The sequence below is a fragment of the Pan paniscus genome, chromosome Y (genome assembly GCF_029289425.2).
Source record: "Pan paniscus chromosome Y, NHGRI_mPanPan1-v2.0_pri, whole genome shotgun sequence".
In the NCBI taxonomy this organism is placed as follows: domain Eukaryota; kingdom Metazoa; phylum Chordata; class Mammalia; order Primates; family Hominidae; genus Pan; species Pan paniscus.
The window spans coordinates 38,405,781-38,418,814 of record NC_073273.2 but is presented as its reverse complement, the minus strand read 5'-3'; the positions used below and the strand labels follow the sequence as shown (position 1 = coordinate 38,418,814).

The 13,034-nt window shown below is 36.6% G+C and overlaps 1 protein-coding gene across 1 annotated transcript in view; it reads right to left on the bottom strand.

Annotated features, from left to right (window-relative positions):
- Nucleotides 1-13,034, bottom strand: part of LOC129395521 (probable ubiquitin carboxyl-terminal hydrolase FAF-Y) — a 177,214-nt gene that overhangs the window by 120,479 nt on the left and 43,701 nt on the right. Inside the window, 3 exon segments of the mRNA XM_055106945.3 lie at nucleotides 7,806-8,024; nucleotides 9,370-9,482; nucleotides 12,391-12,470. Coding sequence (XP_054962920.3) covers nucleotides 7,806-8,024; nucleotides 9,370-9,482; nucleotides 12,391-12,470 — 412 coding nt within the window.

The following is a 13,034-nucleotide window of genomic DNA, read 5'->3' as shown; positions in this document are numbered from 1 at the left end:
CTATAATATTATATTTTCCTATCTTTTTATTATTTAGCTTTAAAAAATGAGTTCATGGAGTGACATCAGCAAGATTGTGGACTAAAACACTCCAAAGCCTTGTTTCTGTTCAAAGAAAAAACTTCATTGCAATTCTGAAAATCAGTCAAAAGTATACAGCTATCAAGAAAATGCCCAGTTCAAGAAAAAGCCATATTCAAAGGGAACAGGCAATTTTGTGTTATTTCACTTATCCTTGCCCACTCCCTTCCTACCAAGGTACAGTTTGCAGAACCAGTGATCTGGTCACCAGTTCTGTATGAACTGGAGGAATCAAGAGGGCTAGATTTACAAGATTCTAAATTTGTCTGCAGGCTGCCTGTGGGATTAGTCTCTGCATACTCAACCTGAAGGGCAAGGGGCCAACAGTGGCTTAAAACTCCGACTAGAAGCCATGGGAAGACAATTTGTGAAGTCTCCAAGGGAATTACAAACCTGTAGACTACTGAGGCGAACTACTGAATGAAGAATGCACATGACAGGTAAGGCAGCAAAAATAAACAGAGGTGAGGCTCATGGAGGAATTGGGAAATTTTTACAGCAACCATCATGGAATGGAATAACCAGAACCATGTGAAATACATGGGTAAAAAAGACTTACGGGAAGTCTCAAGAAAGACAAATACCTAGAAAAGGTTAAAGCAGGCTTTAAGCCTGCAAGCTGAGCTGATTAATAAAGGGAATTCCCCTGTACCAAGCCAATTCACAAAGACTGGGGAATATAAGTGCTTTTTCAAATGCTCAAAATGACTCAGGAGGCCAGTCACGGTGGCTCACACCTGTCATCCTAGCACTTTGGGAGGCTGAGGTGGGTGGATCCCCTGAGGTCAGAAGTTCAAGACGTGCCTGGTCAACATGGTGAAACCCCTGGCTAAATATACAAAAATTAGCTGGCATGGTGGTGGGTGCCTGTAAACTCAGCTACTCGGGAGGCTGAGGCAGGAGAATCGCTTGAACCTGGGAGGCAGAAGTTGCAGTGAGCCAAGATCACGCCATTACCCTCCAGCCTGGGCAACAAGAGGGAAATCTGGTCTTAAAATAATAATAATAATAATAATATAAAAATACAAAAAATTAACTGGGCATAGTGGTGGGAGCCTGTAATCCCAGCTACTTGGGAGGGTGAGACAGGAGAATTGCTTGAACCCAGGAGGCAGAGGTTGCAGTGGGCAGACATGGTGCCATTGCACTCCAGGCTGGGTGACAGAGCAAGGCTCTGTCTCAAAAAAAAAAAAGATGACAGCATACAAAAAGTAGACAAGATAAAATAAATCTCCAGAAACTGTCCTTGGAGAAACACAGTCAGACTCACTTGACAAACACTTTAAAATATCAGCGCAGTGTCTCACACCTTTAATCACAGCACTTTGGGAGGCCGAGGCGGGCGGATCGCCTGAGATCAGGAGTTCAAGACCAGCCTGGCCAATATGCTGAAACCCCATCTCTACTAAAAATACAAAAACTAGCTGGGCATGGTGGTGCACGTCTGTAATCCCAGCTACTCGGGGCCACGGGATGCTGAGGAAGAGAATCGCTTGAACCAGGGAGGCAGAGGTTGCAGTCAGCCAAGATCGCACCACTGCCCTCCAGCCTGAGAGACAGAGTAAGGCTCTGTCTCAAAAATAAAATAAGATAAAATAAAAAAATTTAAGAAAAAGTCAAATATGCCTAATGAACTAATGAAAAAGGAGGCTAAAGAAAATTAGAAAAGTGATATACAAATGAAATGAACATGTCAACAGAGAAAAAAAATAATAAAGAACCAGGGCCAGGCATGGTGGTTCAATCCTATCATCCCAGCACTTTGGGAGGCCAAGGCAGGCAGATGACCTGAGGTCAGGAGTTCAAGACCAGCCTGACCAAACATGGAGAAGAAGACCCCATCTCTACTAAAAATACAAGTAGCCGGTGGCCAGGTGTGGTGGTTCATGCCTGTAATCCCAGCACTTTGGGAGGTCGAGGCAGGCGGATCACAAGGTCAGGAGACTGACACCATGCTGGCCAACATGGTGAAACCCCATCTCTACTAAACATACAAAAAATTAGTGAGGCATGGTTGTACGCGTCTGTAGTCCCAGCTACGTGGAATCCTGAGGCAGGGGAATCACTTAAACCTAGGAGATGGAGGTTGTGGTAAGTCGAGATTGCGCCATTGCACTCCAGCCTGGGCAACAAGAGCAAAACTCTGTCTCAAACAAACAAAAAAACCAAACGTAAATTCTGCAGATGAAAATATGGAAACTGAATTAAAAAATTCACAAGATGGGCTCAACAGGAGACATCAATAGGCAGGACTGACAATCACGACTTGAGAAAAGGTCATTTAAAATCAGAGTAAGTGGAGAAAAAAAGAAGTCAAAAGTGAATAGCCTGAGAGACTTAGGGAATACCACCAATTGGAAAAATGCAAACATTATGAACGTCCAAGAAGCAGAAGATAAAGAAACAGAGGTCTCACATGCAGAAATAGTGGCCGAAATAGTGGCCAAAACTGTGCCATATTTGAGGAAAGACATGGATATATACAAATAGAAAAGGCTCAGTACCTCTAGGGAAGGCACACCCCCAAAGACCACCACCAAAAAAAGTTATAAAAAGAAAGAATCTAGAAATTAGTAAGAAAAGTAACTCCTCACATAATGAAAACAAAACAACAGCAACAACAACAACAACAAAACCCTCAAAAATAGCTAACAGCTGAATGCTCATTAGGAAGTACTGAGAGGAAAATACTATCAAATAATAATTTGGTACTTGGCAAAACAGTCCTTGAAATTAAGACATTTCTAGACAAACAAAAGCTGCTAGAGTCTATTACCACTAGACTACAAAAATGCTAAATGGAGTGCAAGTTGAAATACAAGGGCCCTAGGTGATAATTCAATGTATTAAAAAAAATGACCAAATCTGTGGTAAAGAAAAACACACAAACATTTGTAAAACTCAGTATTACTGTAATTGTCTAATAACTCCACTTTTTATTCTCTTACAGAATTTGAGAGGCCAAAGAATTAAAAAACATGTCTGTATTACATATAAAAATATATCATTTGTGATATCAATAACATAAATTGCAGCAGGTGAGGTGTAAAGGACATTATGTATGCAACTGAAATCAAGTTGGTATGGGTTTAAAATAGACTGTTACAGCTATTATAATAATATACAGGCATACTTCATTTTATTACGCTTTGCTTTACTGAATTTTGCAGATACTTTTTTTTTAAGTGAAATTTGTAAAATGTCACATTTTTTAGCAATGAAGCATTTTAAAATTAAGGTGAGTACATTTTTTAAAGACGTAATCTTACCACATACTTAACAGACTAAGAATAGTGAAAATTATATATATATTGAGAAACAAAAAACTTGTGCAACTCCCTTCAGTGTGGTAATTGCTTTATTGCAGTGGTCTGGAACTCAACCTGCAATACTATCTCCAAGGTATGCCCCTATGTAATACCCATGGTAACCAGGAAAAACATGTTTATGGAATATGCCTAAAAGGAAATGAGAAGAATCACAACATGTCTGTAAAAGACAACCTGAAGAATTGAAATTATGAAAATAAAGTCAGTAGGTAAGAAAATTATACAGAAAAAAAGCTGTAAGACATCAGAAAACAACAAAATGGCAGTGGTAAATCCTCTTTATCACTAATTACTCTGAATATAAAGTAGATTCAACTTCCCAACCAAATGATACAGATTGGCAGAATAGATTTAAAAAACAAAAACAGAATCCAAGATACACTGTCTACAAAAGACTCACTTAAATATAAGGATGCAAACAACTTGAAAGCTAAGAATACAAAACATCTGGGAGGCCGACGTGGGTAGATTACCTGAGGTCAAGAGTTTGAGACCAGCCTGGCCAACATGACAAAAGCCCGTCTCTACTAAAAATACAAAAATTAGCAGGGCATGGTGGTACATACATGGTGGTGCACACTCCCAGCTACTTGGGAGGCCGAGACATGAGAATCACTTGAACCTGGGAAGCAGAGTTTGCAGTGAGCCAAGATTGCACCACTGCACTCCAGTCTGTGCAACAGAGCGACTCTGTCTCAAAAAAAAAAAAAAAATCCACACAAACAGTAACTAAAAGAGAACATGTTTTGCTAATATGAAGCAAAATAAATTTTAGGTAGCATCCTCTCACAAGAGGCAAAAAAGGATGTTATATGATCATAAAAGGGTGAATTCACTGCAATTATAAATATGCATACACCAAACTTCAGAACTGCTGACTGTGTGAAGCAAACATTATGAGACCTAGAGAGAAAGTTATACAAAATTAGTCAGACACTTCAATACCATATTTCCAATAATCAGTAAACAATCAGACAAAATGTCAATAAGCCGAGGTGGGAGGATCACTTGACATCAGAAGTTCAAGACCAGACTGGCCAACATGGTGAAACTCTGTCTACACTAAAGATACAAAACTGAGCCAAGCATGGTGGCGGGTGCCTGTAATCCCAGCTACACAGCAGGAGAACAGCTTGAGCCTGGGAGGCAGAGATTGCAGTGAGCTGAGATGGCACCACTATACTCCAGCCTGGGTGACAAAGCAAAGCCCTGTCTCCAAAAAAAAATAAGGAAAAAAAGGCCTTGCACAACACTAGAGAACAAGTTGACCTAATAAACATTTATGGAACACTCTACACAAAAGTAGCAGAATAAACATTCTCGTCAAGTGCACTTAGAACATCCATCAGGATACATTACATAACAAACAAAACAAATCTTAACATATTTAAGACTGAGCTCATACAAGCTATCTTTCCAGATCAGGATGCAAGGAAACTAGGAATCAACAGCAGAAGAAAAACTGAAAAATCAGCCAGGCGCATTAGGAGGCCAAGGCAGGTGGATCACTTGAGGTCAGGAGTTCAAGACCAGCCTGGCCAACATGGTCAAACCCCATCTCTACTAAAAATAGAAAAAATTAGCTGGGCGTGGTGCCACACACCTGTAATCCTAGCTACTCCGGAGGCTGAGGCATGAGAATTGCTTGAACCCAGGAGGTGGAGGTTGCGGTGAGCCGAGATCACACCACTGCACTCTAGCCTGGGTGAAAAAGCGAAACTCCATCTCAAAAAATAAAAAAAAAATAAAAACTGAAAAATCCATAAATAAGTAGAAATTAAACAACACATCTTAAACGACCCATCGATCAAGGAGGAGAACTCCAACAGAAAGTATAATATTTGAGGCAAATAAAAATGAAAACATATCAAACTTATTCTCGAGATGCAGCAAAAGCTGTGCGAAGAGAGAACTTCATAGTACAGAGGATTTTTTAAAAAAGATCTCCAATCAACAACCGAAAATTTATACCTTAAAGAACTACAAAAAGAAGCTGGGAGCAACGGCCCATGCCTGTAATCCCAGCACTTTGGGAGGCTGAGGTGGGCGGATCACCTGAGGTCAGGAGTTTGAGACCAGCCTGACCACCATGGTGAAATCTCTTTTCTACTAAAAATACATAAATCAGCCGGGTATTGTGGTGAGCACCTGTTAACCCCAGCAGCTATGGAGGCTGAGGCACAGGACGGGAGGCAGAGGTTGCAATGAGCTGAGATCATGCCGCTGCACTCCAGCTTGGGCGACAGAGCAAGACTCTGTCTCAAAAACAAAAACAAACAAACAAAAAATAACTACAAAAAGGGTAACAAAATAAACCCAAAGATAGCAGAAGAATATAAATGCAAGAGATTAGCAAACAGAGCAGAAAAACAACAGAACCAAAATTTGGTTCTTGAAAAAATAAAGAAATTGCCAGACCTCTAGCCAGTTTGACTAAGAAAAAGAGAGAAGACTCAAATAACTAATAGCAGAAACAAAAGAGGAGACATTACTATGTATATTATAGAAATAAAAAACCATCTGACAGTACTAAGAACCACTGCATCCTAAAAAACTGGATAACCTAGATAGGAGGACAACTTTATAGAAATATACAATCTACCCAAGACGTAACCATGAAGAAATAGAAAATCTGAATAGGCCCATAACTAATCAGACAGAATCAGCAATCAAAAATACCCCCATAAAGAAAAGCCCAAACAAAACCCAATCACTTCACTGGGGGAATTCTACCAAATACTTGAAGAATTAAGACCAATCATCCTCACAGTCTTCCAAAAAACTGAGGAGGAAAGAACATATCCAAACTCATCTATGAAGACAGCATTACCCTGAACATCAAAACAAGACAAAGAAATTACAAAAAAAAAAAACCCTACACACTAATCTCCCTTATAAATATTGATGCAAAATTCTGCAATGCTATAGTAGCAACAAAATTTAAAACATATTAAAGAGATTATATACATGACCAAGTTATTTTTTTCCTGGAATGAAAGACACTTCAACATACAAATATTGATCAATATGACACACAATCTGAAGAGAATGAAAGGAAAAAATCACATGATCATGGCCATCAATGCCGAAAAAGCTTTGACAAAATTTAACACCACAATGATAAAACCACTAAACAAATGAGGAACAGAAATAATTGACATTAACATAATAAAGACTTTATGTAAAAAGCTCTTGGCTAACATCATATTCTATGATGAAAGACTGAAAGTTGTTTATCTAAGATCAGGAACAATCAAGAATGCCTCCTTTCACTATTTCTATTCAATACACTAATTAAGTCCTCCTACCTGTGGAGGTAACACAAGAAAAAGCAGTAACAGGATTTATCCAATTTGAACCAATGGGAAAGAAAAAAGTAAATTATGTCTGTTCACAAAAATTTTATACTATTTAAAGGAATTCTGTATCATTTTATCTTTTTGGATTCTGCGAGTTTGTGTGTTTGTGTGTGTGTGAGCACACGCACATGTGCATATGCAGTATACTTGCTAAAGCCACGTTCTATTTTCTTTTTCTGTTGCTGGTTAAGTTTTTTTTTCATGCGCTAAATATTAATTGAATTTAGTATGATCAAACTGACTTTGAGATATGAAATAGCCACTACAGTAATATTAAAGATACTGACACATTAAAGTGAAAATATACAAAACTGGGTGACTTTTCCATAGCCTTGACTGCTAGTGCAGTGGTTTTGGCTGTTTTTTTCTTTTCTGGCTTTTTGATGTATAATTAGATTTTGCTGTCTTCTATCCCGCTTCCTTGAGAAAAATTGTTAATTCTGGCAAGTATAAAGCAGATCTAACTTCCCTTTGAGGTACAATTACAAAGATTACTTACATGATCCAAGATTTAGCTGTTGAACACTGAACCATCTTCTCCTAAGAAAATCAGGCATTACAAGAAACGCCTAATGGTATGTCATGAAAGCAAAATGGTACAATTTTTAAATCTCACTGAGGTTATACAGTCTGTAAATATATGTAAGCATTCTGCTGTTTTAATAAATATATACACACAGTACAAACAAAGAACAGCCCATGCTTATTTGCAGTAATTACCGTCTCTAAAGTAGCTGTGAACAATGAATTAGCAAATACTGACTTCTCCTCACAGAAACACAATGCTATGCTCCAAGGAGCATATTCAATCAATCAATACATAATAAACCCTGTTCAGGCATGAGTTATATGGTTATTGACCATGAGTTCAAGGTTATACATATTAAATAATAGGTCTTTAAACAGAAACCCACATAAAACAAGATTATGTATTGACTTGATCATTATTTAAAGACAGGTTCACATCACTAATGGTCTGTGGCAAATGCAAATAAAAAAATTAATATTTAATCTTGAAAATAACAAACCAACGCACTTTTGGTGATCGAGGATCTGAAGAACGAGCAAATAATTCATCTTCAGGCAACTGAGCATTTGAGGAAATTAATTCACACGGACGTGTACCATTGTAGATATGAAACTTGCAGTGAGGATTTAAGGCCATGGCGAGAAGTTCTAGAAGTGGAAACCAATCTTGGGACAACTTGGCCACACAAAGTTCCACTAGGCGATGAGTATTGTTAATAATACATCTCTGTTACATGGATAGGATATAATACAGTTTATAATAAGAACACATTGCAATTTCAAACACATTTAATTTTTATTAATAATCTCTTTCCATTTTTCTGCACTGGTCATCTTAATTCTGCATAATTTCACTAATATTGCGATCAAAGTAATACATTGGTAAAGATAAATTAATATTTATTTCATAAATTTGCACTTAATTTCAAAAGCTATTTGAGAAACGTAACAAATAAAGTAGGTACCACAGTTTGTCTATTTCTGCTTTATGTCCACAGGACACACAAACTGCCACTTTTCTCTCTGGAATTTGTACTTTAGAGGAAACTTTTAAAGTTTTGTTATCAACATCTCAACTCAAAAGTCACATATTTTCAAAATTTCAATTTCCACCCCTACAAAAAAGTTATAGGTCAATTCAGAGCTGCTGGCATATGCATGCCATGGTCATTTGTGGAAAATGTCTAAGTTGTATTTTTTAGGTTGAGGTCATCAAAAAGTATATATTTGATTCACAACTTTTGGTTAACTGCATTTTCAAAAAAAGAACCAGAGGCCTGAAGTATGTACAGTAATTCAGTAAAGATACTTTATTTTTTGTCATTTTTAAAATCTCTGAAATATGAAGGTATCTTATAATAGAATCAAGATACTTGGCAGACTGCAATATATACCTAGGTACTAGATTTGCAATATTACCTGAGATTACTTGTGTTTCCTTTTACCTGTCACTTGAAGATACTGCTAATCTGAGAATGTATTAAATTCTATTTGACTTTTTTGGCATCAAAACTCTATGAATTCGTATCACAAAATTGTGTCAGTATTGGTTTCTAGTCTAAATTTCCAAGACAGGGGGTCTTCTTTCTCTACCAATCTTCTTTCTTTCATTCTCTGCACATTACATAACTGACTTTAGAACTATTATACTCTGGAAAATAGTTTCTTTGCTTTACATTTGTGCATAGTGAGTTTCTTTACCATTTACATTTTCACTGAAATTATATCCTTTGTTATCCCAGCTACATTGAGAGTCTGCTTAAGTATTTTTGACCTCAAGTGCTACAAAATAGTAGTGCCTCTTCCAATCAATACTATCTTGCATTTGATGAAATACACTGTATTGTGTGTAAGGTTACAAGGTTGTTGAAATTTCAGGGGACAGGTTAAACAAAGGTTTACTAAATCAAAACCGCAAGCTCATTCTTAAAGACCATGCTAACCTTCAATTATGCAGTATATATCAGCAGACTTGATATGTTAATATGTTACGCACAGAAGTATTTTTCAAAAACAAATCCACAGGAATCACCATGTAAATCTGAGTCCCAGAAATGAAATACAAGACTCACATGAATTTCAAACTTCCAGCCACTCACAGCCTCATCCATAAGAATTTTAGTGAAAGATATTGTCAGTCCATCTTGAAAAAAACGTTGGCATGCTTCACTTTTAACATCAAGGCCTAAAAAACGAGCCAAACAAAGAATGTTTAAAAAAAATTATTTGGCCAATTATGATTAAACATAGTAAATTGCTAGAAACTATTATGGTCTCCAATTCACAAATAGTGTTGTGGCTTTTGAAATGAGACATGACATTATAAAATGTTAAAAAGGTGAAAAAACATGGTATTTCAGAAAAAGGAATGAAATATAATATTCAGTAAATTTTAGAAACAGTTGTATAAACTACATCAAATCAAGTAATGTAACTAATTGAAACAGCTTGAAAATATGACATCAGAAAAAGAATGTTCACTAGTAGACAGGGAATTGAACCATTTCACAGAATTTTAATTACTGAAATACAGTAAAAAATCTGTGAAAATTAAAAAGTGACAATTAAAAAATCTGATTTTTCCCGGTAAATTGCCCATTTATCATCAAATTTAAGAGGCAAATCCTAAGTTTCTTTTTTCTTTTTACCTTTACCTGATTTAAGAAAAGCAAGATCCATGTGCCTCTATCAAAAAATAAAACTTACAAGTGTTTTCTTTTGAAGAGTCTTGCTCTATTTCCCAGACTGAAGTACAGTGGCACAACCTCAGCTCACTGCAATCTCCACTTCCCAGGTTTAAAAAATTCTCCTGCCTCAGCCTTCAAGTAGCTGGGATTATAGGCATGCACCACCACACCTGGCTACTTTTTGTAGTTTTTGTACAGACAGGGTTTTGCCATATTGGCCAGGCCGGTCTCAAACACCTGACCTCAGGTGATCTTCCCGCCTCGGCCTCCCACAGTGCTGGGATTACAGGGATTACAGGATCACTGCACCCAGCCAGAAAACCTGTAACTCTTAAAGCAACTCAAAACATATTAAATATGTATAAGGAGATATATTTTGATTTGAATTATATACATACTACTCTATCATTTAAACTAGTTTTATCTTAGAGTAATCACGATCTCAGAGTAACAGAGGAAAAGTCCCTGCAAATGACATACATCCACTGAATATCAATGCTATGAAATGAAATACCATTTCCAGTTTTTGTTCATTTTGTAGTGTTAGAGCCTAGAACATACCTAATACAGAAGTCCTTGACATTTACTCAATTAATAAATATGCAATTAACAAAAGAAATTTAAATGAGGAGAAATATTTTCAATCTGGTAAAATATTTTCAGAGGTCACTAGATCACATATTGGTAAGATCAGTAAAACAACATAACAGTCGTTAAATGACAGTAGGATAGTTATTAGTTAAATGAAATTAACAATACCACCACAGAGTCAGAATTGGCAACAGAAACACTTTACAGGATACCAAAGGAATTAAAAATTTGTCTAACAACACTGACAGTTAAGTTCCTGCTGAATGACACAAAAATTAAATACTTCTGACCCTTCTTAGAGCTTTCAAGTCCTTAAAAAAATACACAGTATTCACCCGGGGGGCTGGCTCACGCCTGTAATCCCAGCACTTTGGGAGGCCGAGGTGGGCGGATCACGAGGTCAGGAGATAAAGACCATCCTGGCTAACACTGTGAAACCCCGTCTCTACTAAAAATACAAAAAATTAGCCAGGCGTGGTGGTGGGCGCCTGTAGTCCCAGCTACCGGGAGGCTGAGGCAGGAGAATGGCATGAACCAGGAGGCGAAGCTTGCAGTGAGCCAAGATCGCCCTACTGCACTCCAGCCTGGGAGACAGAGCGAAACTCTGTCTCAAAAAAAATAAATAAATAAAAAATAATATAATAAAATAAAAATTAAAAAATACAAAATATTACAAAAGTGGCTCATCCATGAATTTTATTGCACCTATTATTACAACAAAATCATCCAAAATGCTTCATTCAAACCCAAAGCTTGTACTTGTGGCTGAAAGTAAAAATATCAAATTTTCTTCATAGGTTGTTGTTTTTTTTTTATATTAAGGCTTCATCTTTTAAGACGTTTTTCTTTTTGAGAAAAACCCTTCAACTCTGTGTTAAGAAGCAAAAAAAGCTAAATATGTAAGCTAGACAGTTTACTAAACATACACACTCAATATTAGTGAAATAGTGACTTCCATGTAAAAAACAAATAGATGGGGCTGGCCGGGTGTGGTGGCTCATTGCTGTAATCCCAGCTACTTGGGGGGCTGAGGCTAGAGAATCACTTGAACCTAGGAGGTGGAGGTTGCAGTGAGCTGATATCACGCCACTGACTCCAGCCTGGGTGACAAAGTAAGACTCTATCTCAAAAAAATAAAATAAAATAAATAAAAATAATTGGCAAAATTATTTACAAATTAACATACTTCTCAATCACAAATTAACATATTTCTCAATCACATGTGACTTAAGTGTAAAAAGGTCACCAAATATATATGATGTCATACAATAAACCCTCTATGCAGCACTTTGTAAACTGTAAAATATGCTTTAATGCACATTACTTCATATAGCAGACTTTAGAACTATCATATTTTGGAAAATATTTTCTTGGTCCGCAGTCTGATGCTCTAACCCTGAGCTATATCCCCTCCTCATATTCTGGAAAATATTTTCTAACTTCTGGATAACAATCTTTTTAAAAATTTAAAAAATATATATTCTCACCTTAGAAATATGGTTGTACACATAAAATTATACATAATACTTAAATGGCTCCAGGTATCCCTAAAGGCTATCTAAAGATTTCTATGAACCTTTACTATAGGGAAGTATGTATATTTGTCTGTGTGTGTGTATATATATGTGTGTGTGTGTAATAAGTATATATAATATGCATGTATATATGTAAAATAATCCTTACCAGGAAGGTTTGTGACACATTATAAACTAGGAATAAACGGTACCTTTATAACAGAGGGATGAAAAGCCTTTAAGAACAAGGTGTAAGTATATATAGGAGCACGTATTATAGAAAATGTACATCCACACTCACCTTTTACACTAAGATCAATAGCAGCTTCTAAAAAAACTTCTAATTCCCCTTTTGGCAAAACAGGAACCACCCATCGAGGCCTAAGGATTATTATAAAACAAAAAGAGGCTTTACTGGTTTCATAGTAATGAAACACTATAAATAAGTTACCTACCGTAGTTACTGTTACTATGAAAAAGTGAGAAATTCTGACTATATTATATTCACCATATAGACTTTTAAAAAGAAGTAGGCAAATTATCTACATTGGAAAACTAAGAGACATCTATTGTGTCTACATACTGAATTTTTTTAGGCACTGTCAAATGAGATATAGCAATGGCAGGGAATTCTTTTAATAGCTTCCATAGAATACTAAAACTAACCTATTCAATTATCAATTAAATGTATACCTTTTATTAGTAGGAAAACGCTCTTTGGGGGCTCATATTTATTAGTGAAAGGACACACTGTGGCAAGTGTTTTGTTTTACTCCTCTTCACAAAGACAAAAGAAATTAGATCTCAACAAAACATTTATCTCACCTTTTCCTAAAGATCACGTCTCGGGTGTGGGCCTCTAAACCTACTGTCATAGGTACATTCCCATATCAAAAGGCAATACAGAAAGCCACTATGCCATCTTAAGTACACTCCCACATTAAA